Source organism: Molothrus ater, chromosome 2, assembly GCF_012460135.2.
Source record: "Molothrus ater isolate BHLD 08-10-18 breed brown headed cowbird chromosome 2, BPBGC_Mater_1.1, whole genome shotgun sequence".
NCBI classification, from domain to species: domain Eukaryota; kingdom Metazoa; phylum Chordata; class Aves; order Passeriformes; family Icteridae; genus Molothrus; species Molothrus ater.
Window position 1 is genome coordinate 109766562 of NC_050479.2, and position 25581 is coordinate 109792142.

At 40.5% G+C, this 25581-nt stretch overlaps 1 protein-coding gene across 3 annotated transcripts in view; it reads left to right on the plus strand.

The window, feature by feature from the left end:
- Positions 1-194: 194 nt before the first annotated feature.
- Positions 195-25581, plus strand: part of CADM2 (cell adhesion molecule 2) — a 586546-nt gene continuing 561159 nt past the window's right edge. For 2 of the 3 annotated variants that reach the window (XM_036384807.2, XM_036384819.2), the window contains exon 1: positions 195-744. In XM_036384807.2, the coding sequence (XP_036240700.1) occupies positions 684-744 (61 nt within the window). In that variant the 5' untranslated portion in view covers positions 195-683. The remainder of the gene's footprint in view (positions 745-25581) is intronic. The other variant, XM_036384813.2, reaches the window with a different exon arrangement.

Sequence of the window (25581 nt, forward strand, 5' to 3'; positions counted from 1 at the left end):
GCCGCGCTCCAGTCACGTGCCCGCCCGAGGGGCCGGGCCGGGGGTGAGGGGCGGGGCCTGACAGGCGGGGGCGGAGCCAAAGGGACCGCGGGGGCGTGGCCGCGGCGCAGGGAGGGCCGGGGTGTGGCGGGAGGGCGGGCCCGGGGGCGGGGCCAGGCGCAGAAAGGGGCGGGGCGAGCGGAGGTTGCCCTTGTGTCTCGCGCCGGGAAGCGGCTGGAGCGGAGCGGGAGCGGAGCCCGAGCCCCTGCGCATTCCCCCCGCCTCCGCCGCCCCGCGGCGGCACGGCACGGGACAGCCTGCCACAGGCCAGCGGAGAGGCGGACGGACGGACGGACGGACGGACGGACGGACGGACACGCCGGCAGGGGCAAGGGGAGCCAGCGGGGGCACCTGGCACCGCTCCGCGGTGGGAACCTGAACCTGCCCAGCAGCGCCGGAGCCAGCGGAGAGAGCCGCTCTTTACTCCTCCTCTCCTCCTCCCTCCCCAATCCACCCCCGCGACCCTGGTCCTCCTCCTCCTCCTCCTCCTCCTCACCCCACTGGATACAGCGAGGGAGACACTGCGGCGGAGGCGGCGGCGGCGGCGGCTCCTGCGGGGGGAAGGAAGCGCCCGGAGAGCGGAGCGGCGGGAGGCTGCGGATCTGCGTGCCTGGCGCCCACCCAGCCCGAGGGGAGCCCCCAGGATGCGGCTGAAGCCCGGCGCGCTCCTGCGCTTCTACAGCCTCTGCGGGATCCTCGTACAAGGTACCGCCTCCTCCCCACCCCTGCCCCACGCGCGGGGAGGGAGGGACGCCGGGGGGGCACCGCTGCGGCCCGGGGCATCCCAGATTTTCCCCCCCGCCCCACTCCTGACCCGCTCCTTCCCTCGCCCCTCTCCCGGCTTCCCCCCCCTCGCCGTGCGCCCCCAGCCTCCCGCTCGGGTAGCGCTATCCAGCGCCGAAGCGCCGCACGGCTGTTAACCCTTCCTGCCCTTCCCTCAGCAGCCTCTTCCCGCCCTCCTTCGCCCTCCGCGCTTCTTCCTCCACCTACCCCGACCCCTGCAGCCGCCCCCCGCCTGGCCGTCACCTCCTCGCTCGCACGCCGCGAACGTGCCCCCGAAAGTGCGAGTGCGGCCGCGGCAGCGGCGTGTGGGCTGCCACGGCATCCCGGGGAAACGTGCGGGCTCCAGCCGTGCTCCCCCGGCGGGGGGCGGCGGGATGGGGGGGTGCCCGCGCCTCGCTGCGCCGCCGCCGCCGCCGGGAGTGCGTGTCTGTGTGCGAGGCATCGAATGTGCGCGTAGGGTAATCGGATGAGCCCGGATCCCTTCGCCATCCTGCTCCAGGCGGCTCCTCCTGCAGCTAGTTTGCAGACTGGATGTATTCCCCTCTCCCTGCTGCCCGCCGCCGCTCCCCCTCGTCCCCGTTATCCGGCCAAGTGCGATGGAGCGGCCGCCGCGCAGGGAAGCCCCGCGACGCGCTGCGAGGTGACCGCCCGCCGCGGCTGCCTGCGGGGGAGCCTCCCCCATCCCTCTCCCGCTCCAGCGGGAGCCAGGCCGGCCGCCGAGCCCGCTGAGCTGCGCTGCCGCCGGGAGTTTGCCCCCTCGCTGCCGGGATGGCGGGCGGGGAGCGGCCCCGCGGCCCGGCGGGTGCGGAGGGGGCCGGGGAGCCACCCCGCTGCAACTCGCCGGCGGACCCCGCTCCTCCGGGAGGATGCGGGGCATCTCCCAGCCCTTCCCTCGGTGTTTCGGTGTGGCAAGGAGAAGCGAAGAGTCCATTAAACTAAGTGGCCTTATAGGTTTTTTTTTTTTTCCCTTCTATTCTTTTTTATTTCTCCCCCCGCTCGCCTCCGTCATGCCATTCCACGTCAAGTTTAATATATTTGGCGTTTCACATGGCTGCGTCATGTGTCGGGCGATCTCTCCGGAGGGAGCCGCGGCTGGCAGCCCGGAGCGCGGGCACCGGCAGCCGCCCGGGTTCCCGAATCGCGGGAGCCTCCCCCGCTGCCATCCCCATCGTCCCGACCCCCCCCGAGTGCCCCCGCTCCACCTCGCGGGGAAGTTCCCGGCCGAGGAGGCGAGAAGGAATGGGAGGGGAAGGGAGTGCGCTGGGCAGCCGCGGAGGACGGGGCCGTCGGGCGGATTATTTGTATTCTTTCCCGATGTTTATGGGTTGCCCGGTACGTCACCGCACAAGGAGCCGCTGTGTTGGTGCTATACAGGATTATTTATGGGGGCATGTGCGGCGCGCTGCACCTGGGGGCTCCTCTCTGCCTTTTACATTTCCCTGTGAATTGTCAATTCATTGCCCTGCAACGGAGCTGGGGGTGGGAAGCCTCTGGACTGACTTTCTGTCACCAATAAAATCAGGGTTGCTGCTGGAGGAGGAGGATTTGATCTTTCCTAAGATGCAATCAGCCGCATTCAGCGCGGCACAGCTTTAAGAGTAAACCAGTGATTAAAAAGTGATGTCTTTCACTGCAGTTTAGAGAGTGTGCCAGGCAGAATGTAACTCTGTGAACTGCATCAGGTAAAAAACGTGTTGCAAAGAAATGGGGTGTAGTGCAAAAATCTGTCTGTGACTGTGTGGAAAAAACCAGATTGGGCCTGTCCTTGCAGATGGGGAAAAGTGATGCCTAACACATTACCCAGCTTGCCCTCTGCGTGTGTAAAACATCTCCCCTCCCTTCAGTTTCTCACACAATTATTTTTTCAGCTCCTGATTAAAACTTCAGTCAGAAATACTTAGGCTCTCTGTGTACCACACTTCACCAGAGTGTTCTTTCAGGGGGATATAAAGAACCTGTAACACTCAGGCAGAAGTGAGAGGAAGTAATTTCTCCAACCCTTGTTTCCTGAGGTAAAGGAGAATGGAGGAGATGAATAAATATATTCCGTAGGACTGTCCTCAGTGGCAGCTGTATCCTACAGAATATCAAATTCCTTCAGTCCACCTTAAAGTGCAACTTTGTAAACGTTGTTTTGGTAGTTTCTGCCATTTATTTTGACAGAAGTAGCAGACACAGTTACCATTAGACACATTTCTTGTTGATAGCTTAATAGCTGTATTTAAAAGTAGTTTCCCCTTTGGCTTGATTTACCTGCCCAAACTGTATTGTGAAGAGGCTCAATGGATTTATTAGATTCCTCCAATTTTTTGTTTGTGGGCCATGGGACATGCAGGTTTTTCTGTCGGCTCTGATGGGAATAACATCTTTGTCCTGAGGATCCGAAGCACTTCTGAACGGTAATTACCGATGGTTTCTGGTGGTGAAACTGAAGCTAATTAAAAACAAGGTGACAAAGAGTCAAGCTGACACGTGTCCTGTATGGAAGTTTTCCTTTCTGGCAAGATCTGTTGGGAGACTTGCTCAAGGAATCTGTCCTGAGTATTGATGAAGCATCAGCTGAGGGAAGAGGACATAGAATAATGCTTCTCAGCTTGTGCATGGAATAGCATTAGCAGCAAGCAGTCCCTTCAGAGAGGAGGCAAACAAGAAGTAAAAGAGCCCAGTGTCAGCTGCTTGCTGTGAAAGGGGAGCCACAGAGGTGGGAGAGGGAGTAAGAACATGTGGAGCTGGGGAGAGGTTTGTCAGCTGAGTTCGGGGATGGTATTTGTCTGCTCTGCCCTCTCCAGTGTTTGCCGTGAAAAGAGTGGGGATCTCTGGCTGCTGCTGTTCTTAACTAGAGCGCTGTAATGAGCCTGGAGTACTTAAATGATGTCCCAGGAGGTTAACCTGTTATTTATTTTTACAGACAGCCTTACTTTTTTTGTTTTTTTTTTTTTTCTTTCTGTTCTGATTGTCTTTTGACTTTGAGAACGTAGTCTGAAACAAAATTTAACAGTTGTATGGGAGGCATGTTTTTAGAATAACTCAAGTGCTTCATCTGAGCTGTTTTTATGTAACCTGACGAGTAAGCTCGTCATTGTCAAGAGTGGCCACGTGAGAAACTGCTACAATAAAAATAGTTCTGCTGGATTCATAGGATACAGATACAGGTTAGGATTATCCTGGAATTGTAGCTGCTGTAGCCCCCTGCTGTGTGATAATGCAAATGGCATCTAATGCCTTAATGTGCTCGGCTCTGGGCAGTGCCATGTGTGGGAGTAAACGATCCACGTCCAAGATTTTGCCAACACTGGGCAAATCTTCTCAGTGCAGTTGCTTCAGACACTTCAAAGGCTTGCAACCTGTCTACTAATGAAAATAATATAGGGACTCGTTAATTTGTCAGAAACTGTGGCCACTGATGCAACAAATCAGCCAAGACAGGTAATTGCTTGCGGGTGAGACTCTTTTCATTAGCCCGGATCTGTTACAAGCAGAATAAAAAAAACCTGCAAACAAACCTGGACAAACATGGATATGACTGCTTACGAGATGGCCTAAGCTGATTTAAGATGAAGTTGTTACACATCACTCAATATCTTGTGTGTTTAGACTTTGTTTTCAATTTTCAGTTGGATTTCTGTTAGCAAAACCTTGGCAACCCAAGGCTGCCTGCACAGGGGTTGTCTTGACAGCTAGGCGTTCATATGCTAATACAGTGTACAGCAAGTCAAATGCATGGAGTTTTAATTCTGTTGGTACTGTGAGGGCGTAAAAAATTGCATAATAAAATACAGTAGTAGTTCTAGTACAGTCTCTATGTGGAATATTTTAGACACAAGTTGAAACAACATTTTTTACTCGACTTGGTTGTGTCTGTCTTTATATGACTTCCATCAATCTAACCAGGGCTAGGTAGGCTTATTAGCTGCTTAGTTCTCAGGTTGGCTCATATTTTATGAATTATTTTGCTTGATTTCTTCGTGGCTTTTTATTGTTAGTCATTTTATAGCAGTTCAGGTTTAAAACATGAAGTAACTAAACAATCCATATTCTCATTGATAATGACCCACAACTTCCCTGTAGAGTACATGAATAGGGATTACTCACTCAAATATTTATCACTTTTGCACTCCAAGTATTTATCAAGTTTCTACCATGAAATTAGAAATAAACAGTTTTGAAGTTTGTCACCAAAGAAATAACTCCATGGAAGTGCTCATCAACAGAAGCACCTCTGTTGAAGCAAATACATTTTTCTCTTCTACTTGCCTGTTAGTTTTTTTTCTTCTTTTTAAAAAATCTTGTTTCAGAAATGTAGAACAGTGAATCTGCCGGCTTTTAAATTTACCTGTCAGTTGCAAATTCATGATAATGTACTGCAAATGTCCCTAAGTTATAGTTTATTGTTACAGAAGCCTCAGTTCTCATAATTAGCTTTCTCATCACTCTGGCCTGATCCTACTATTGACAAAATGTGCTGAATGAGATGACCCTTATTCTTTCCACCAAAGAATTATTCTTTTAATATGAGAGTTATTCTTTTAATATTGCTATATAAATTGGAGCTTGGATTTTGAGGTGGTTTTGGTTTGGTTTTCTTTTTTTTTTTTCCTTATTCTCTCCTGTGCATTAGACATGTTGATTAAGTAACTGGTAACAGCAGTTATGTATGGTATGGATGTGGACTTCAGGTGCTTGCCAAAAAGAATAGCAGTATAACCAACCAGAATGTGGTTGACTGAACTAGAATAGTGACTCCCTCTCCATCTAACACTTAAAAATGTACAAATAGGAGATGTTGTTGTTGTCCTCTTAATGCCTTCTCCAAGAGAAAGAAGGATTACTTTAATTTTGTTTTGAGTGGAACAGCAGGCAGAAACTCCCAAAAGTTAGGGCCTCTCAAAACAATGCAGGGTCTTCTGTAAAGAGATTGCCACTGACATGCTTTTTAAAATACACATCCTAAAACAAATGCAGAATGGTAAAACTATTAGACACAGTTTAGTGTGTGTATCCTCTGGGATTGCATTGATATTAAGTATGATCTTAATGAGCATATCCCATCTTCCCAAGGAGTTTTTGCGGTGTGTTTGAAAGGAAGAAAGGCAAATATCACATTTCAGTGGCAAGGAATAAATTGTAAAATCATGATTTCTCTCAGGAATTTGCCCTTCTATATAATGAAAACATTTTGGAAAGAACTGAGTATTTTCAAAAATGAATGTGTGTCTTTGTAAAGATCCTTAATGTTGTAGGGTTGGTTTTTTTCCCTTTTTTTCCCCTCTGAACCTATTTCAGGGTCTTTTCCCTTCATTTTATAAATGAAAATTAAAGACGAAGCCCAAATGTTTGCAGTTGCTCTTATGTTAATGCATACTAAGCTCAGGATGGGTGCTTTAAATATCAATGCATAAGCCACTATCATTATAGCATTCTAAGGGGGTTGAAAGAAGGAGAGAACATTTATTTCAGGGCCAAAAACACTGGGGGCTCTGTAGCTGTTCTTCTGGTGCTCTCCTTTAATGCTGGAGTTTGGTGCGTAGGACTTTGGAGCATGTGGAACTCAGAACAGCTACAGAGGGGTTAGTGAACAATGTAGGTGGCATGTCTACCTATTTTCCCATCTACTTTCTCTTTAATCTATAAATGTGAGAAAAAAAAAATCATACTTGCATCCTTTGCTGTCCTTTTATTTGCAAAAGAGAGACCTTGGGACCTTTGAAAGTCTTATTTAGGAATGCTTTTGCTGTCTTGACAAGTTGAGGATTTTTGAGGGAAAGACAATTTCCTCCCAGCAGTGAGTTGTGTTTACTGGTTTCTAGTTTAATCAAATGGCTCTTGGGGAGTGTGAGTGCTTTTATAACTTTTGCATTCAAAGTAGCAGCAAATCAATTTTAATATAGATTTACATTACTATAAATTCATGCATTCATCTTTTTTTTTCTGTTTTTTTAATACTCAATTTAGATTTATCCTTTTTTTCCTTAAACAGCTGATAGAGATTATTAGCTGTCCATAGGCAGCTGCTCTTCAGTTTCAGAAAAATAATTATAGTGTATGTTTCTTAATTCAAACCCCTAAAGTTCTTTCAGAGCTGAACATTTTGCTGTATAAATTTTGTTCATGTGGAGATACATTCCTGAACTACTCTACAGTTTTTCCTTTGTTTTTTTGAATGGATTTGGCAAGGTTTAGGTTTTTTGTAAAGCAGTGTATGTCATCACATATCCAGTATGGTTGTTTAAATAGCTTTGATATTCCCTCTATCATCATCTTTGTGTAAACAGTTTGTTGGGAAGGATAGTGCAGGAGAGATTGTTTTTTATGTTAGAGGTAAAAATATCCTGGTGATATTTTAAACCTCTTATATGCCACAGTATTAATCAAACAATGCTTCTAATCATGGTAATTCAATTACTAAACGTTAGGTGAAGGAACCAGAGTCTGCTGCTACATGCAAAAAATATCTGTGACCACTTATGAAGATACAGTTACACCTTTATCATCAAAGTATGATGCACTGCATTATTGCTGCTGCTTCTGGCAGAAGCTGAATAGGCAGTGCAGCTGCACACACCCATTGGAATCCTAAAACTTCTGGTTTTTTTCCCAAGTTCAGCACTGGAGATTCAAGAACTGCCACTGACTGACAGCTCTGAAGAGAGTAAGACCAAATTACTTCACAGCAGCAGTTGTAGTAGGCACGGGCACTGTGGTATTTTCTGTCTGTTCAGATATTTATCCCAAACTGACCTACATCTGCTGGATTAACAGTGTAACTTGACCTGCTTTTATTCCTGCTATGCTGTAAGGCAGGAAGGCTGTTCTGGTTAGTCCCTAACCAGGGGAAAAGCTGTACTAGTTGAAGCAGAAGCAATCAAATTTATTTTAATTAAAAGATTGTAAAAAGTATGTTCTAGCATCAAGTTCATTTCATATTTATCCTTTTTAAAGATTTTTTTTTTCTTCCCTGGGTGTTAGTATGTTTTTATATGTGAAGTTAAATCTTGACATGCCAGTTGGTGCTTTATTGTGGTACACTGGAGAACAGTGAAGAATTCTCCATTGATTTGCTCAGTTTATACAGAGAAAGAAAGACTGAATTTGATAAATGAAAACACTTATTTTCACTCTTGAGTTTCTTTCAACTGAATGAGATTTTTTATGTCTTCAAATACACAAAAACATTGAGCTGCAGCCATTTGCAAATTGGAGAATAAATGCAGTGACTAGAAATATTACTCGCTAAACTGATTACTAATCAAGGATTAACAAAGTATCCCAAATCTGTGACAAGTCATCAAATGGTATAATATGTTGAAATATTCCATTTATATGAATTCTTTTGTTAGCAACTAAGGTAATAGTAGTGAGAATGAAAGAACTTCTTGTCTTTGGAGGAAACCTTAAACTAACATGCCACTTCTTAGATGACATGTGAAGCATCTTCTTGGCATTGCAGTTTTCTCTTAACTTCACAGTTTTTTAACTTTTCCATTGCAGGTTTCTAATATTGTTACTGATGTCTTCAGGCTTGTATCATGTAGCCCTGTAACACTATGGAAAATAGGTGAGATTTGGGCTGATATGGAGCAAGACAGGAGTGCCATCTTGTTCAGTGATGATTGTGGTTAATGACAAATTCCATGTGTGCAGTCAAAAGGGAATCCCTTCAATTTTAATTTAAAACCAATTGTAGCAAAAGTGGCAACACCGAACACTGAGAAGCTTTTCAGAACTGAAATATCAAGTGAAATAATTGACAGGACGTTGTATATTCAAAGAGTGTCTCTCATCTTTTGGTATAAAACCAAATTAGCAGTGAATTAGCTTTAAAGACTGTGTTTTCTCTGAAGGCTGGAGTCCTCAGCCTAACATGTCTTAGGCCAAATCTTGACTGCTGCTTATATAAACACAGTCAAGATAGTCTGGTTCTGAACACAGGCAGCATATAAGTAATTTAAGTATGGGTTAAAATGACTATTTGCCAATCTTCTGCAGAACTATTTACCATTCTTCTTATTATATGGATTTTTTGTCAAGTATGTGACATCTCTCTCCTCAGTAAATGTAAGGGTTTTAGTTTACCAACTTCTGGTTAATGCTTCTTTTTGGTGTGTAAAATGCAAAATTTGTTCTTAGAGTGAATAAATATCATTAACTCCTTAAATAATAGTCCAAAGCTCACATAATTTCAGTACTTCCCCCATAAGATAAGCCTGAGTTTTAGAATTGGACCAGAATAAAATTAAAATATTTTCAGCTTCCTAAGCCATCTTTGTTTTGCAAATTATAAATCATTACTGCTTTGCTGCATTATGAATGGTGAATTTGAGAGCCACTGGGAAAGCATATAATCAATAGAATTATATGGGCCATTTGTTTTTATTTATGATAGATAAAAAACCTCACTGGCTTGTAGATTTATTTATGGGACTTTCACATGCTTAGCACATAAGATTAATGTAATTTCAAATAGTTTGGAATATAACATTGGTTTAAGTGACTAGACTTATATATTTTGTGGAAGCAATATCTGGGGACAGGGAGAGGAGAAGAGTTCTTGAAAACAATGGGATTGTTGAATTTCCCAAGCTGTCTTTGGATTTTGAGAAAAAAAGATATGCCAGATTTTGTACAGATCTGCGTTTGTCTGTTAGAAGTGATACTTCTGTTCTACAAAAGAACAATTTCTTCCTGATATGATGCAAAATGGAATAACAGGAAATCTGGATAAAGAAGGCAGTTGAACATGTGCTGTGAAGGATATTCTTCATTTACTGTGATAGCTGTACCACAGGATTTGGAAGTGCAGATGCACTTAAAGTTCATTAGACTATTCCTGTTGCAAACTGAAATATACCAGAAACCCCAACAGGAAAACAGAATCTAGTAGTCTTTATCATTTCAAGTAAACAAATGAAAAGTTTTTGTTTAGAATTAATATCTAAACATAATTAATATCACAGAATTAATATCATAGGCTTTTTTTTTCCTTTTAATTGGTTAAACTCTTTATAGAAAGTAAATACCTTCAGAAATAAATGTCAAAATATGTGACTGGCTGGTCACAGATAAATGCAGATTAATCTCCCTCTAGGCCTTGTCTGTGTGGGATAACTGCCAATAAAAGAACCAAAAAAACAAAACAAAAAAATCCCAAACCTTTTTTTTCCTTCTGCTTGCTGCTTCAAGGCTTATGGTGAGGAAACAGCAGTCGCCCTGCTCAGTATGCATGAGGGATTTGCTTTCTTAAGATTGTGAGGATAAAGGCCTCAAACTTGGATCCTCTCTAATCTGTTTACATTGATGTGTCAATTCTGCAAGGAGTGAGCTGTGCCAGGACAGAGCCTGCGTGTTCTTCATGGATGATACGTGGATGGATGGATGGATGGATGGATGGATGGATGGATGATGGATGGATGGATGATGGATGGATGGAGGACAGGGCATGTGGACAGCTCATTTTCTCCATGAATTAAACATCCCTTTCTGGAGTTAACACAGAAGCCTTTGCTGTGAAGGACCAAGACATCTGTGAAGATCAGGCTGGAACAATCCCCTGTATGACTGCAGGTTTGAAGGATGCATGGGACTCTTCACCTGTCTCCTGCTGTGACTTTCCACCTCTTCCCCTCTGCAGGAAATGGAGAAATGGAATGAAACAAGTCAAGATTTTAGGGGAAGTGCATTCTGCAGAAGCTGTGAGAAGACAACCTTCTTCCTACTTTGAGGAGAAGCTACCTGAGATGGATGTGACAGCAGGATTAGAATTATTTTTCCCTTTTTTTTTTCCCTTTTTTTGTCCTTTTTTTTGGGAGTTTGGTTTGGTTTTATTTTTAATTATTGGTGTTTTCTGCCCACTACTTCTCTGCCTTCCTCAAATGTGTACTGACAGAGGTGAGGAGGAGAGCCAGTTGGAGTCAGTCCCTGGCACTGGAGCCTGCCTCCTGCCAGGGACACTGGTTTCAAATGCTTTTTATAGGGATGGTCATAAAGCTCCAGTCTCTTTTGTCCATTCACCTGATTTATTTTTTTTATGTCAGCAAAACATGGAAGATTTCCTGCAGGCATAAGTAGGACAGGGTAAATATGAGAACTGAAAGTACTTCAGAAGTCACCACAGGAAAACCAGGAATTGAGATGAATTTCTGCAGATTGGTACAAATGTACTGCATGAGAGCATTTCAGCATTTAATTTTCCTCATTCTGAGTTAAGAGAAATCAATTGCTTGATTTGAGCATCTCATTCAAATGCAGCTAAAGCACTTGGTAGGTGCAGTTAACTCCCATTTTCTCTCTAATGTTACAAGACAAGCCATTTCACTGTAGAATGCAGTAGGACCCAGAATGCTCAAAGCATCAATGTCACTTGTGCTCTGTTTGAATTAAGAGGCTTACAGAAAAGATTCAGTGAAATATATGTTAGTATGAGAAATTGGAGTTGACTTATGAATATCAATGTCAAAACAGAAGATAGCTTCAGAAATACAGTTCCACTGCTATAATGTCCTCTTGATCTGAGTGAGAACTTAGGAAATCTAGCATGTCTAGAGAAATGGAATTACTGCTCTGCATGTGTAGCAACCTGCTTATCAAATTTAAACCTTGGCAGCCAGGCTACTTCAACTTGGGTAAGATGTTTGAATAGAAAGAGTAGGCAGTTTCTTAGGTGCTGCTCTTGCCTCCTGGTAAACTTCTGGATTGTCTCAATACACACCACTCCTTCTCTAAAAGGGGAATTTTTCACATGAAAAATTCAGTTCAGCTAACACCTGAAATGTCCACCCCATTTCTGAAAGGCTTCTGTTGCTTGCAGAATAGAGAAGTAACTGTGAAGCAACTGGCAACAAGTTTTTTAAACACATTGCTGAGGCTCTGGGGCTGTCTGTATCATGAATATATTTTTTGTATCTGGAACATGTGGAACACTATTAAGTGTCAGGCTATTGTACAGAGGAATCAATACAAATGCAGTGTTTTGCCTAAATTAGGGAATAGTCCCAAGAGTAGAGTTAAGAAAAGATGAGCAATCCATCCAGTGTTTCTGGTGCTTCAGAACAAGATTTGTATTATTGCAATTCTCTGCCATTCTTGCATGTGCAAGTTGGTTTTGATTTTTTTTTTTCCACAGTATACCCTTGTAAAGCATCTACATCAGATGCTTTAATAACTCCTGACAAACTTGTTAGTATTGTTTCCTGTGGCAGTGTGACAGATTTTATTGCAGAATACACATGCATATGTGAATTTAGATTACAAAAATAAATCAATGGATGATGATATTTGAAAACTTTTAAATAGAGAACTAGGTGGTGCTGTTCTTTCATCTTTGTTGCTTAGCTGAATTCTTAAGTATGGACTGAGAACACCAGGCTACTACTTTTCATGAATTTAGCTGTCTTAAATGTTAGAAGAAGTTATTTTTTCAGATTTCATTGAGAATGCTACTTCAACAGCTAATAATTTCTCAGTGTTACACTTTTTACTTTATGGAAAAGAACTTTTGCATTGAACAAATGGTGTAGTTTTATTCAGCCTGGTGATATACTTCCTTTTATTTTCAGTTTGAATGACTTTGGAGTTAATTCAAATAACTTTTTAGACTCTATACTTGGTGTTATATTTAGGATTATTTGTTCTAATCAGTTTAACTTGTTTAGTTGTGTGAACCTTTTTAATCCTTTTCCACTGTTGGTTTCTTAAACACTTTGGGACTAATTTGCTAACAGCACAATGAGATCATCAATAATTGCTGGAAGAAATTTGTTGTAATTCTGTAGTAGCAGTATATAAACCACAATTAATTAAACAAGAAAACCAATTTATTAAGTTTTATTCCATTTACAAAAAATATAAATTTTTAATCACTGTCTTGTCTCAATGCCATTAATGCTGCAGTAGGAAACAGTGAAGCTAGATTATAATGAACTGCCTAGGAGCGAGATAGATTTGTTTTATTAGTGTTCAGTGTTGCAGCAGAATAATAAATGTCTAATTAGACTCCAACTCCAGTATGTAGCACTTCTGTAGAGAGTGCCTCTCATTGACCACTGCTTAAACTAAAACACTGAAAGAACAGATGGAAGATAAAGAAATAAGGGGAAAATGTACTTCTGCACTGAAAGAGAAATGAAAATGTGCTCTGGCTAGGTCAGAGTTATAAATGTGTTTGCTCTAAGTATGTAATTACTTACTCAAAAAATAAGCTGCAGCTGTTAATGGAGGAGTGTGAAAACACTTTCTCATGGCATTTGTTTCCCCTATTCCTCTGAAGTGCTGCAATACAGAGTGGAATCTGAAACAGAAAGTTGGATTTTTACTTTATGCTTAATAATGAACTATCAAAAAATGCTTTTACTTGACACAAATTAGGGATTTAGTCAAATATCTAAATAGTACCCATACAATTGCAAATTCGTATCTACCAATGTTAAAAGCAATAATTCATATTATGTTAATTTTTGTGAGATTTTTAGTGTCACCAAAGGCGTTATTCCAATGTTTGAAAAGCAATGGAAGAAGTTTTGATTTATTTCTAAAAACAGGAAAGGAACCCAAAACAACTCCAATTCACAAAGAATTTTAAAAAGTCCATTTTTATTCCTGACAAGCAAATATTCTTAGCTCTGAAGCAGGAGTCACATTTCATTATGCTCTGTGTGGCAATGGCCTTGGTACAGTGTTTTTGGTTTTAACAAGCTACTAATAAAAACTCACTGCAAGAGTTACTTCAGTGCTTAGTGTTTGCTTATTGCAGAATTGCATCTCAGAGATAGTGCTTCCATTTGCATGGGTTAACAGACTATTTACTTTTAAAAGGGGTGTGTTCAATAGATTTAGTGTTCCTAACTGTAATTGGATACAAATGTGCAGAAGATTTCTGAATGTGTATTATAAATTTAAAATTATCAAACCAGCTACCTTCAGAAGTTTCCACTTTGTCCCACAGTCCATAGTTTGGCCTGCAGATCAGCACATACTCACAGTTATTGCAAATACTTAATTTTTACAGCATTTTTCTCTTTTTTTCTCAGGAAGTGTTGGACCCCTGAATCAACTCCTTCTATGTGCAAGTGTTCTCTTAAAGAAATATTTGACTGGAAAGAGAGAGCATTTATTATCTTCTTTTCAAGTGCTGTGATTCAAAACCACTAAAATTTATTGTTTATGTACTGTGTTGGAGGTGGGGTGTCAATAAATAAATGAAGGACCACTTATAAGTCTTTCTGCACCAGCCCACTCCTTTTAAAGCAAGCTAAGCTTGAACATGTGAAGGAGTGAGGTGTTAGAACCAGAGCTGCTGCTGTTTCAGTGATTTTTCTAAGTTAGAGATGCTATTTAATAATCTGATTTAAGCCAGGTGCTCTGAAAATGTCCTGTGATTTCTACAACATTCTGCAACACTCCAAATTAACTTTTAGAGAATGGATGCTGCTTGATCCTTAGATGTGAGGGAGAGAGAGGGGGGTATTATTATTGCAAAATAGAGAAAATATGATAAAAATGATCTTTATTTCTTTTGTTCTGCTTAGGTTCTGGGAGGCACAGTGATTCCAAAAGCATGAGAGGTGTCCTTGCCCATGGCAGGGAGGTTAGAAACAGGTGATCTTTCAAGTCCCTTCCAACCCAAGCCATTCTCTGTTCCTGTGGGTCTGTGATCGCTAAAGCTCAGATTTGCTTTCTTAGTACATTAAAATAATACCAAGTTCTTCTTTTGTTTTCCCTCCCTAGTGAGTGTTACCAGTATGGGGAGAGATCTGAATAAGGTACTGAGTTTTAGGTAGCTTCTGTTTGAAATCATTTAGATTGGCACAGTAGGTTTTTTTCCCTTGGCTTACATTGCAATCAATAATTTATACAGGAGGTGCAAGATGACACTGTATCTAAGGTTACTTTTCTAATCCAGGAAAATGCCACAATGTAAAGGAGCCATAAAATACTTTGCATTCCTATTTGTGAGAAAATGCTATTGTTTTTTTCCAACATTCTTTGATTTAGGTTTTGTATTCTACTTTCAGGTTTTCTTCTCTTTTAATCTGTGACTTTATCTATTCTTTCTCCGTTGTCTGAGCTTTTACTTTTTTGTTCTGTTTTATTCTCATGTCAATTGCCATGAGTCCTGATATTGTAAATTTATTAAATCAGCTGAAGAATAATTCTGATTAAACATGAAATTGCTGTGTGTTTTGGGCCAAAAGCATGAGGAGCCCATTGCCACCTGTCAGTAGTGTGGTTTTTGCTTTTTTTTAAATTTTGGTTGTTTGTTGTGTTTTTTTTTCCTTTTGTTTGGATTTGAGTAAGGATAATAGGGTAACACTAAACATTAATGTCTGATTTGGTAAAAAAGACAACTACACCCAACTTAACTTCCATGGTATCTATGGAAGGGTTGTAAGAGTGGGACAATAGAGAACTACCTCATTTTTCATAACAATATCTCAGATTTTGCTCCTTCTGCACCACTTTGAAAAGTTCTTTGATACTTTCTTTTGATATTTACAAGTAAGTACTTCCTCTTTGTTTTCATCATATTTCAGTTGCCACAGTTGCAGTAACTGTTTTATTTCAAATATAGTCAAAGCAAGACTCTCTATTATGACTTCAGTGTAGGGTGTGACTCTGGTTTATTTCTTCAGCACACCTCTGGACAGCTCACTCTTCAGAGCTCAGATGAAAACTAAACAGATGTGTAAATAGAGAGAATTTAACCTGAAGTCTTTCTTCCAAGTATGGAATTTAAAGGAAATAATTAATATTTAGAGTAAATATTAATTTATGTAAGTGTTTACTCCTCTTTTTCCCTGACAATGGGATCTCAGAACCCTTGAATTTAACTTTTCGAAGTTAACACTAGCTAAATTGAGTTCTAAGGCTACTCAGGTTTATGATAGTGATACAATTTTTTTGAGAGTTGTTTCATAGTATTTGTCATGATTAATTCATCTTGAAAACCTCTATCTGTGCATACATTGCAAACATAGCAGAATTAAATAGAAATTATGAGATAGGCACAGAATTGTTTGTGTACATCTGTTTATATCCATACTGAAAATAAGTGATCAAGAAGATAGGACAGTTATTGCATGACATTTGATGAACCTAATTCAGGTTTGTATCTGACTCTATGCAAATATTTCAAGTAACCAGAAAAGAAATTTTTGGGATTTTTTTTTGCCAACCACCATTCTCTCTCTCTACTTCCCTAAAGAATTTGAAGTGTGCAAGAAACTTTACCAGCAACACTTAAAAATACAAGTAAAATTCTGAAGTCCAGTTCTTCTACCATGAAACAAGTTGTTTAAGCTGGAGCAAAGATGATTGTGTTTTTCATCTCTGCAGGACTGTATTATTTGGGATTCTCTTCATTGTGAAACACGTTAAATAATAGGTATCAGTTCTCAGATAATATCAAGGTGATTTTTTTTACTGTAATCTGTGTGTTTTCTATGATTTTTGCAGTTGGAATTGTAGACATGCCCATGTTTCTGCTCTGTGAAAATTCCAAGGTGCTGTCGCAGCATGTGAACAGTCATTCAGTCCCACAAGTGTGTTGGCATTTTTCTCACCTTGCTGAGTGCATAGGCTGTAAATTTTAAGTAATTGCCATGTAGAAACCTCATGCATATAACAGGACCATTTTATCTATGCCTATTTGTCAGCAGCTGCGTCCCAGAATGGATTTGTTAAAAAGTACCACTGTTCTGCAGTCTGCACTTGGACGTGCTTTTAAGTTGCTTGATGATCTCAGCAAATCAGAAACTCTTCCCCCACCCCACCAAATAGTCTTCTGAGATTATGGAGGTACTAAAATTTGTTCAGAAAAGCGATAGAATGTTTTCAGCCACCTAAAGTGTTGGGCTAAATTTTTGACTATTGGTTCATTAAATCTTTTGACTTGTTGCTGGCTCTGCTGGCAAGTGTCTTTCAATATTTTCATTTTTGGGCTTTCTCATCACAAAATGCCTTGTCAGACAAAGTATCAAGTAAAGTTGAGCTCATCCTTCTGCACTAACCCTTTGAGTTGAGCCTGTCTTACTCCATATGAAGTGCATCTTCTGAGTAGTTACAGTTTACCAGCTTATAGCAAGGGTAAGGGGCTGAAAGAGGAGTTCTCCAAAGAAGTCCTTGAGCTGGAAACATCATGGGGCTGTGGCTGGGCTAATTAACCTTGTGTAATTCATCTTCAGTACACTGGTTTTCCTTACTCTTCTCTTTGCAAACACAACCATTTAACTTTTTCGTTAATACATGTCCCATTCTTCTCAATGAGAATTTTCTGTATCATCTCATCGTAGCACTGTACTAAACTAGATCTACTCAATAATCTTGGTGTAGGCTGCTAAAAATGAATCTTGAAATCCAGAGTTTTGTGTGAGATGTAGTCCACTCAAAAATGCAACACCCACTGTGGTTAGTAGAAATTGATATTCGCAAGTTTGGAAAAAAGGTTGTGTTTTCTGTTATTTAAGGAAAAAATACATGGTGTAGAGGTTGCATTTATTTAATATGTTTTAACTATACTTGTATGTAAACATTTAAACTGAGTTTAACTCTGTAAAATATATATATATATATACATATATATATGTATATATTTCATCACTTGATTTGCACTGCATTCAATGCTAATAAATTAAATGTCTATGCATGAGTTGGCTTCTGGCGAGAAAGTTGCCCAAAACCAAAGACAAATTAAGTGCAATAACTGAAATGTTCTGAAAGTGAAATGTGAAAACATCCCCCCAAAATGTGTGTTTTTGCTCTCTCTAAATAGAAGCCACATTAAAAACAAGTACTATTTTTTTTTAAGTGTTGATGTCAATGCAGCTGAGCTATGGAAGACCTGATTGTTCAACAGAGTCAGAATTATGCTGTTCCAGGTCATTGTGGGTCGTCTGGTTAATGCTGGATGTGAAAGGCTGTGCTACATTCCAGCCTTTGTCCTACTTTCCTGAAACAGATGCTCCTCGCTGAGGAAACACAAATAATTTCTGTGAAATGGGTGGGTGTCTGCTTGTCATTCCTTAAATGCAACCATTTCAGTTAGTTTTGCTTAAATCCTTTGCTGTTTGTAGCTGCAGGAGTTCATATTTTGAGGTTGTCAATTTCTTAGACTCCAAGAGAAACTGAACAAATGGAAATACAAACACCTAATATAAATACTTGCAGTGCTTTTAAGCTTTTTGCTTATTTTGCAAGCAGTTGAGCTTATTAACCCTGAAAAAAGTAATCTGAAATGGTAACAAATATAAGTGTTAATATGCAACCTCCTCTTTCACCAAAAGAACCTGAAATTTGCAACACCAGGTCACTTGAAAGACCTCTAGTTCCACACTGAATGTAGTTTAATGAACATTTTCTTTCTTTGAGTGTTTTTTGTTAAGCAGTAATTCTCCTGTAGAAGATTAAGCTATTTACTAGCAAGAATAAAAGGTGAAACATCTAAAAAACTTGATGGCACGAATTTCCATGTGCATGTCAAGTGCATCCAGTAAATTTTCAGTGGCAGATGTGCTGCTTTTATTGTTGGCTTCCATGGGCTGCAGTGAGGGGAGCTGCCAAACCAGATCTGCTGTGGGCAGCACCTTGCTGATTCTGGAGTTTCAAGGCTAATCTCAGTCACCTACAGGGCTGAGTGTGCACATCTGGGTGGGGGAAGCATCCAGGCAGGGTGTGCGAGGCTGGGAGACACCAGTGCAGTCATGTGGAAGAGGCTTCAGATGGAATCTGGGCTTGGATTGGTTTTTTCCAAGGGGCAGCACACAACTGGATTCCCACTGTAGCTTTGGTGAGATGTTATGGTGAGCAAGGAAATGGGGAAATGCAGAGTTCTGAAATGCTGGATGGAAAGGAGAGGGATAGGACTGAGGTACAATAATAATGGGGTAGAAGGGAGAGGAACAGGACGTGTGAGTTGAGGCATGAAGGGTGGACTGCCTGTGGTTAAAAATAGGGAAATAGCATCATTTCAGGTGTGTACAAAGATCCCTGCCACGTGTAACTGGTTCAGACTCACTACACAGTTTAGTCCTAATCAAATTGCAACTTAAAATCTAAGTTCTTAATTAGAATTAAGAAATTGCATGTCTCGAACATGCTTTAACTTCACATATTTTCTGTAATAAAAGAATGAAATCCTTTTCAGGGTGAAACATTAAATATCAGTGTAATGGCATTAAATACCAATGATTATAAATAGATTTTTCTTTAACAAATATGATGCAAATTTATATTATCTCTTTTGTCCACCTATTTTTTTTTCTCTGTGGAATCTCTTTAATAATATTTTTGTTCCTGTGGTTGGTTCTTCCTGTGCCTGATTCTGAGTGACTTCCTCAATTCAGTTTTATATAGTGACAAGTATCTCATGCTTCTAATCCAAATGCTGTGTGCTTGACTAGCCTCAGTCCAGAGGGTGAATATCCTGCTATGAACAGAACCTATTCTGATAGTTTTCAGAATATATATCTGCACTATTGTGCTATTCTAAGCTGCTACATGCTATGGTCCCTTTTATGAGCCAAGAATTCATTTATAAATAAGATTAGGAATTTATTGTTACTAATCCTTCCTTAGTGTCCACTGCTGCTGGATTACTCTGCTTGTCATTTACAGGAACTGTAGTATTTGGAGCACACATTTTTCATTGTTTATTTGTTTACATTTTTGATTTTTTTCTTTGCTTCCAAGTCTTAAACCAGAAACTTAAAACAGGGAACTCTCTATATCATGCAGAAGGAATGAACAGCTATCATTTCTCATTTCAGGCTGCTCTATTGGCCCAGTATTTTAAATCATGAAGTTTTTTTTAGATGTTAAATTGTGCTTTTTTCTCTACACTGATAGTTCTACCAAGTGTATCATCAGTCAATTCAATTAGCACAGTCCTACCTATTTGGAAGTTGCTTATGGGAATGTTAAATGAATTTTAGCCAAAGATCAAGCGTAGGTTCTTGAGAAATAAGTAGAAGCTAGTAGAGTTTGATTTCCATTTCATATATGAAATATTTATTGTCTTAGGAAGATCTGAGAATATTTAATTCCTGCCTTCTATTTGTGTTAAAAATGATAGGTGGTTTTTTTTTTCTTTATGTGTCCAACATTGTTATTATCACACTAAAAATATTTGTCTTCTGATACACAACTTGAAATTTACTTTATTTTTAAATCAAAATTTCTTTCATGTTGCATTAAAAAAAATATACAGATGGAAATAGTTTTCCTTCTTCAGTCTTCCTTACATATTTGTTGCAAGACCTTACTTGTTAACTGTTCTTTTCATCCTCCTTGTGAGCATTAATTTATTCTTGCCTTGTTTTATTTTTATGATTACATTTTTTGTAATGTATTCAATGGGTTTTGGTGAAAATTGATCAAAGAGATCTCTTGATGTAGTTGTCTGTCTATTCATTAAAGTCAGAAGCTTCTCAATAGGTTTTTGGGTTTCTGCCCATGAGATTATGATAGTCTTTCCAGACAAGCCCTTGTGAAAGTGCTGACTTTGAGCATTAGCTGCATTTCATTGTAGATGCTTCAAGTCTTCATTTTGTCTTTCTAAAATGAAAAGTTTGGTTTTTTTTTTTGTTCTAGTTTATCAGAAATGTTGTTTCTAGTTGTGCAGTCCAAAGTTATGTATTCTGTCCTCTGATTTAGCTACTTGACAAAGCAATGTGTGAGATAAAATGAAGTCTAGTTGATGCTTTGTGGCAAAAAAACACCAAAAAAACCACCAAACAAATCCCATCTCAATCAGATTTCTGTATTCCCAGTACTGATACTCAATGTTTTTGAATGTATATCTGGAGAGTTGAAAATATATTAATTTCTAGTGGTATCTGCTGACAGACCAAACCGCCAAGCAGTCAAGAGATTGAACTTGAAAAGGAAGATTTTCTACAAGACTTGCAAAGTTCTTCTGTGGGTTGAAGTCACAAAAGAGAGAGAACAGTTTGCAGTTTACTTTTGCTCTTCAATTAACTTTAAGCATGTAAAAACACGTATAAACATGTAGAAACTTCTGCCTTTGAATAACATTTTTAAATATGGCTTTTGCAGACCTGCAAAATTATGGCTTTGGAATATCATGTAGAGTTATTTCACAGCAGAATAAAGAAATTAATGTGGTACTTATATATGTGTGTGGTTAGGAATATGTGTTATATTGAATTACACTTTTTTTCATTTTCACTCTTCTCAGAAAGGAAAATATATCTTTGAATCTCTTTACTCATGGCAGTTTCATGTAATGTGACCAAGGCTGAAGTTTTTTTGGCTTACACTTCTTCCCCAAAAGTTCTTGACAGTTCATGAAGAGTAACTTTTAGAAAGCAGGTAATGGACTCAAATAATTTAAATAACTCTAAAGTGCTTGTGTATCTTCTGTAGCATACAGATATGAAGTGTGCATACATATGTAAACTCTCTTAGAATATTTTGCAGGCATATTATTGAACATTTAGTTTAATAGGTATTCAGGAGCAGTCTTCTGTTTCTGCTTTGCTTAGTCATACTCCTAAAGTGCTTCCTCTGCAGAGCCTATTACAGCAAATCTTTTGAAGTGTTTCATCAGAAGCTGCAGGTGCCTAAGACAAGTGAGACACCCGAATAGCTGCCTTATGAGATCTGCTCATCATGTGGTATTCACACAGATTCATGTTTGTTTACAAGCCAATTTAAAATTCAGTTCTTGCAGTAAGCACCAAGACAATGGTTAAAGATTTATTTCCATCATAGTTACTGAAGAAGGAAAAACCAATAGGATCAGCTAACTGATCTATTTCCACTACACTCTTTTCAAAGATTCACTTCACTGTTGCAGCAGATGAGGAAGCAATAGCTAAAAAAGGCTCAAAGTTGTCATATTTGCTGTGTTTACCACAAAGGGCACATGCTAAAGCCTTACTAAATCCAGGTGCACATTTAAGAAGTCATTTAACTTATTTAAATTATTAAACCGAAGATGACAAATTAAAAGACTGATTCGTTGTTTATTTTCACAGCGCCAGTTGCCAGAAAAATTGCCATCCTCCTAACATTGTTTCTAAACATTTTTCCTTGGGCTAGTGACCAAATTTTTCATCGTTTCTGACTTTGCCAGGATGCATTTGTTCTGCGACTTAAAGCTGTTAGATATGCTCTAAATACTCTGGAAATTACAGATCGCTTGGATGGCACTGTTAGTCAGCATCTTCAGCTGCCCTGGCTCCCAGAAGCTGCTTCAGGGTGGAGCACACAGCCATGCTCAGCTCTTGGCTGTGGCCCTGTGCCTCGGTGGGGGTTTTCCTGCTGGCATCCTTTGTGTGCCTGGTAGCTCTGAGAAACACAGAGCTATCCAGAGGGAGCAGGTTGCTGCATCTCTGTCCCTCAGATCGCCCATCTCTGTCCCTTTGGATGTCCCATCTCTGTCCCTTGGATCCTCCATCTCTGTCCCTTTGGATCCTCCATCTCTGTCCCTTTGGATGTCCCATCTCTGTCCCTTGGATCCTCCATCTCTGTCCCTTTGGATCGCCCATCTCTGTCCCTCGGATCCTCCATCTCTGTCCCTCAGATCGCCCATCTCTGTCCCTTTGGATCGCCCATCTCTGTCCCTTTGGATGCCCCATCTCTGTCCCTTTGGATCGCCCATCTCTGTCCCTCGGATCCTCCATCTCTGTCCCTTTGGATCGCCCATCTCTGTCCCTTTGGATCCTCCATCTCTGTCCCTTTGGATGTCCCATCTCTGTCCCTTTGGATCGCCCATCTCTGTCCCTTTGGATCGCCCATCTCTGTCCCTTTGGATGTCCCATCTCTGTCCCTTTGGATCGCCCATCTCTGTCCCTCGGATCCTCCACCTCTGTCCCTTTGGATCGCCCATCTTTGTCCCTCGGATTCCCCATCTCTGTCCCTTGGATCCTCCACTTGTCCATATGCAGCTGGGGTAGGGGGAAAGAGGGTGGCACAGCTGCCTCTGGGGGGTTGGGAGGGGTGGGAGAGGAGGTGTAGGGAGGAGGAAACACAATGGTGCCTGCAGTAGAGGAAAATGGAAGAGGATATGGCAGTGGGACGGGATGAGAGCAAGAGGAAGAGAAGCTGCAGGAGGGTGTGGTGAGGAAACAAGGCTCTGTGGAATAGAAGGAGGAGGAGGATGCAATGGCCATGGGCCTCTTTAGAGAAAAGCAGAACAAATCACTCAGACACTGCTTAGAGCTGTGTTAGAACCCTGCTCCATTTGTGTGTTCTGGCACTGTTGTTGTCATCAGCGTTAAAGTCATTCAAGCAAGAGCACACACAAAGATGATGATGTCTCCTTTGTCTCTTCTAGCAACATGAACAGATAACCCCAGCCTTGCTGGAAGTTTAATCCCTGACTTTGGAGTTCAGGACACAGCCAGCCTGCTGTTGTCCTGTGAGTGTGTGTCTTCACACTTGGAGAGGGTTCTGGGACACTGATGGTTTTGCTCCAAATTTACATCCTAAATTATCTCTTTCCCTGGGTAGAACAGTTTTACAGCTGCCAATATTTTCCAGCTTCTCACCATCATAGAGTTCGTTTCACATGTGCATTAACTTCCTAAGTGTATCCTAACTAGGAACGCTAAAACTTTATATGTCTGTATATCCATCCTTTTTTTTTATTTTGAATTGTATTGCTTAGACTGCTTCACACATTGCAAAAAATTCAATGTAAATGAAAAGCATAGTTGAATTGAGACTTTGGCAGTGTGCCAAATATGATTGAGTTAAACAAGTATTAAACCTTTTTCAAATTCGGATCATGTATTAATTTGAAAGAATATAATACATAAAATAAACCAATATTATTGTTTCATTAATGTATGTATAGAAAGAAATTATTTCTATAAGTGTGTATTTATATAAGATTCTGAGACCTTATGCCATTCTAAACTGTGCAGTAAACAGTCATCCTGCAAAAATCAGGAAGAATTTCAGTCTAGATCTTTTTTCATCTTCACGTCTGGCTTTTGCATGAGCTAAGAATACTCTAGTTATCTATCCTTGGAGCCTGTCTGAAAGTGTCAATTTTAAAAGTTAAAAAACCACAAAACATCCAAAGCTAACACTTCCCTCTCCTTCCTTTTTTGCATATCTTAGATCATTTAGGTGAAAGTGAAAAATACAACTGTAGAAGACAGAGCAAGCTCCTGTCACTGATTTTCCCCTCATTTATCAGTGTGATATTTGGGAGGGGACAGAGGGAAGCTTAATGCATCCTTCTGTGAATGCAGCTTCCTCCTGGCTTATGAGAACTATTTTGCCAGTTTTATTTCTTCTTTTAGCTGCCTCCAAGTTTATGGCCCATCTGTTGGACATAAACAAGCCAACAAGTTGTCTTGGGATGCAAGAACTGCCTGATTCAATGGCAATGCAATTTGAAGCAGAGCCCACTGTTGGACAGGGAGGATGTTGTGTGCAAGGATTGGATGTGTGCAGCATTGCAGAGGCTTTTGTAATACAACAGGTATTGGGGAGTAGCAAGTTTGAGTGACTTGTGGATAGAAAAAAGGAGGAGTAACAGATTCTGTTCTTTCTTGCCATGGTCTGTTGTCAGAATCTCTAAATCAGCCATATGCAGGCATCCTTGCAAATGATTACCATCTTGCAGGTCCTGAGGAGAAATAATTGAAATATTTTATTCAGTTGCAGGGCATCAGGATTCAGCAGCTTCATAAGTTTTATGAAGTCAAAAAGCTTTTTGCCATCACCCCCTGATGTAAAGAATTGTATGGATTGTGTGGAATTTAGCTGCAACTCCAAGGCCCTGTCCTTCCCCGTGGTGGCCTTGCAGACAGGTGTTTTGATGCTGAAAGTGTTGATGCTCCTTCTGCTGCATCTGTTGTCAGCTCCATGTGCCAGCACATTATTGGGCTGTAATGCAAGGCCTGGAGAGTTTTATTTATGAAATAACTTAATTTTAATATCGGTGCTTACTTGGTTTGAAAACTCTCAAATCGTCCTTTGAGAATGGTGGTTTTTTGCACAGTAAAACTGCTATAGCAGAATAATTTTATGTAAGAATATACTCCATATTTGTTAGGATAAATGTATTCAGTACACTGACAATGAACACTATTAGCTTTGATAGTAAACACTTTTAGCTTTGTTGCTGGATCCCAGTGGTTGTAGGCGATCTTTTTGGACATTAAGCTTTTGTGTTTTGGGGTTTTCTTAAGATTTCAAGGTTTTCTGAGTCACCTTAAAAAGTGCTTCAACCTGCTATCAGTTGGTCAAATAAAATACAAAATACAGATAAGTAAATTTAAGGTAGTGCAGATCTGGAACTTGCATGCCTGGGACAGAGAGGTCAGTATTTACATAACCTAAGAAATCAGAGGTGCCTAAAGAAACACGTCAAAGACTTACTCTTGCATGCTGGAATATGCACTGATTTCTCATCATTGTGCCTGAATTTGTAAATCTTGATTTGATGAAAAATGGGCAAGAACTATTTGCTTATTCATACAAAGGCAAGCTGATGTTAGTACAGTCCAGAAAAATCATTGCTTTAGGCTCATGTGCTCATTGTATCTACAAGTTTGAGGCAAATTCTGTATTTTAAAACTTCCCTTATTTTCATTGGGGTTTTTTTATTTGTTTGTTTTGATTGCTTAATTAGTTTCATTCTTCTGAGGAATTTCTTCCCATCAGGTGTAGTATTTAAGCAGACAAAAACTAACAGGGACACTTTGTGTAATCTTGAGTTTTCTGTGCAAACCAGTTTCTTTGAACCATTTCCCAAGTAGTTAGATCTCTTCTTTTAGTGTTTTCAGGGGT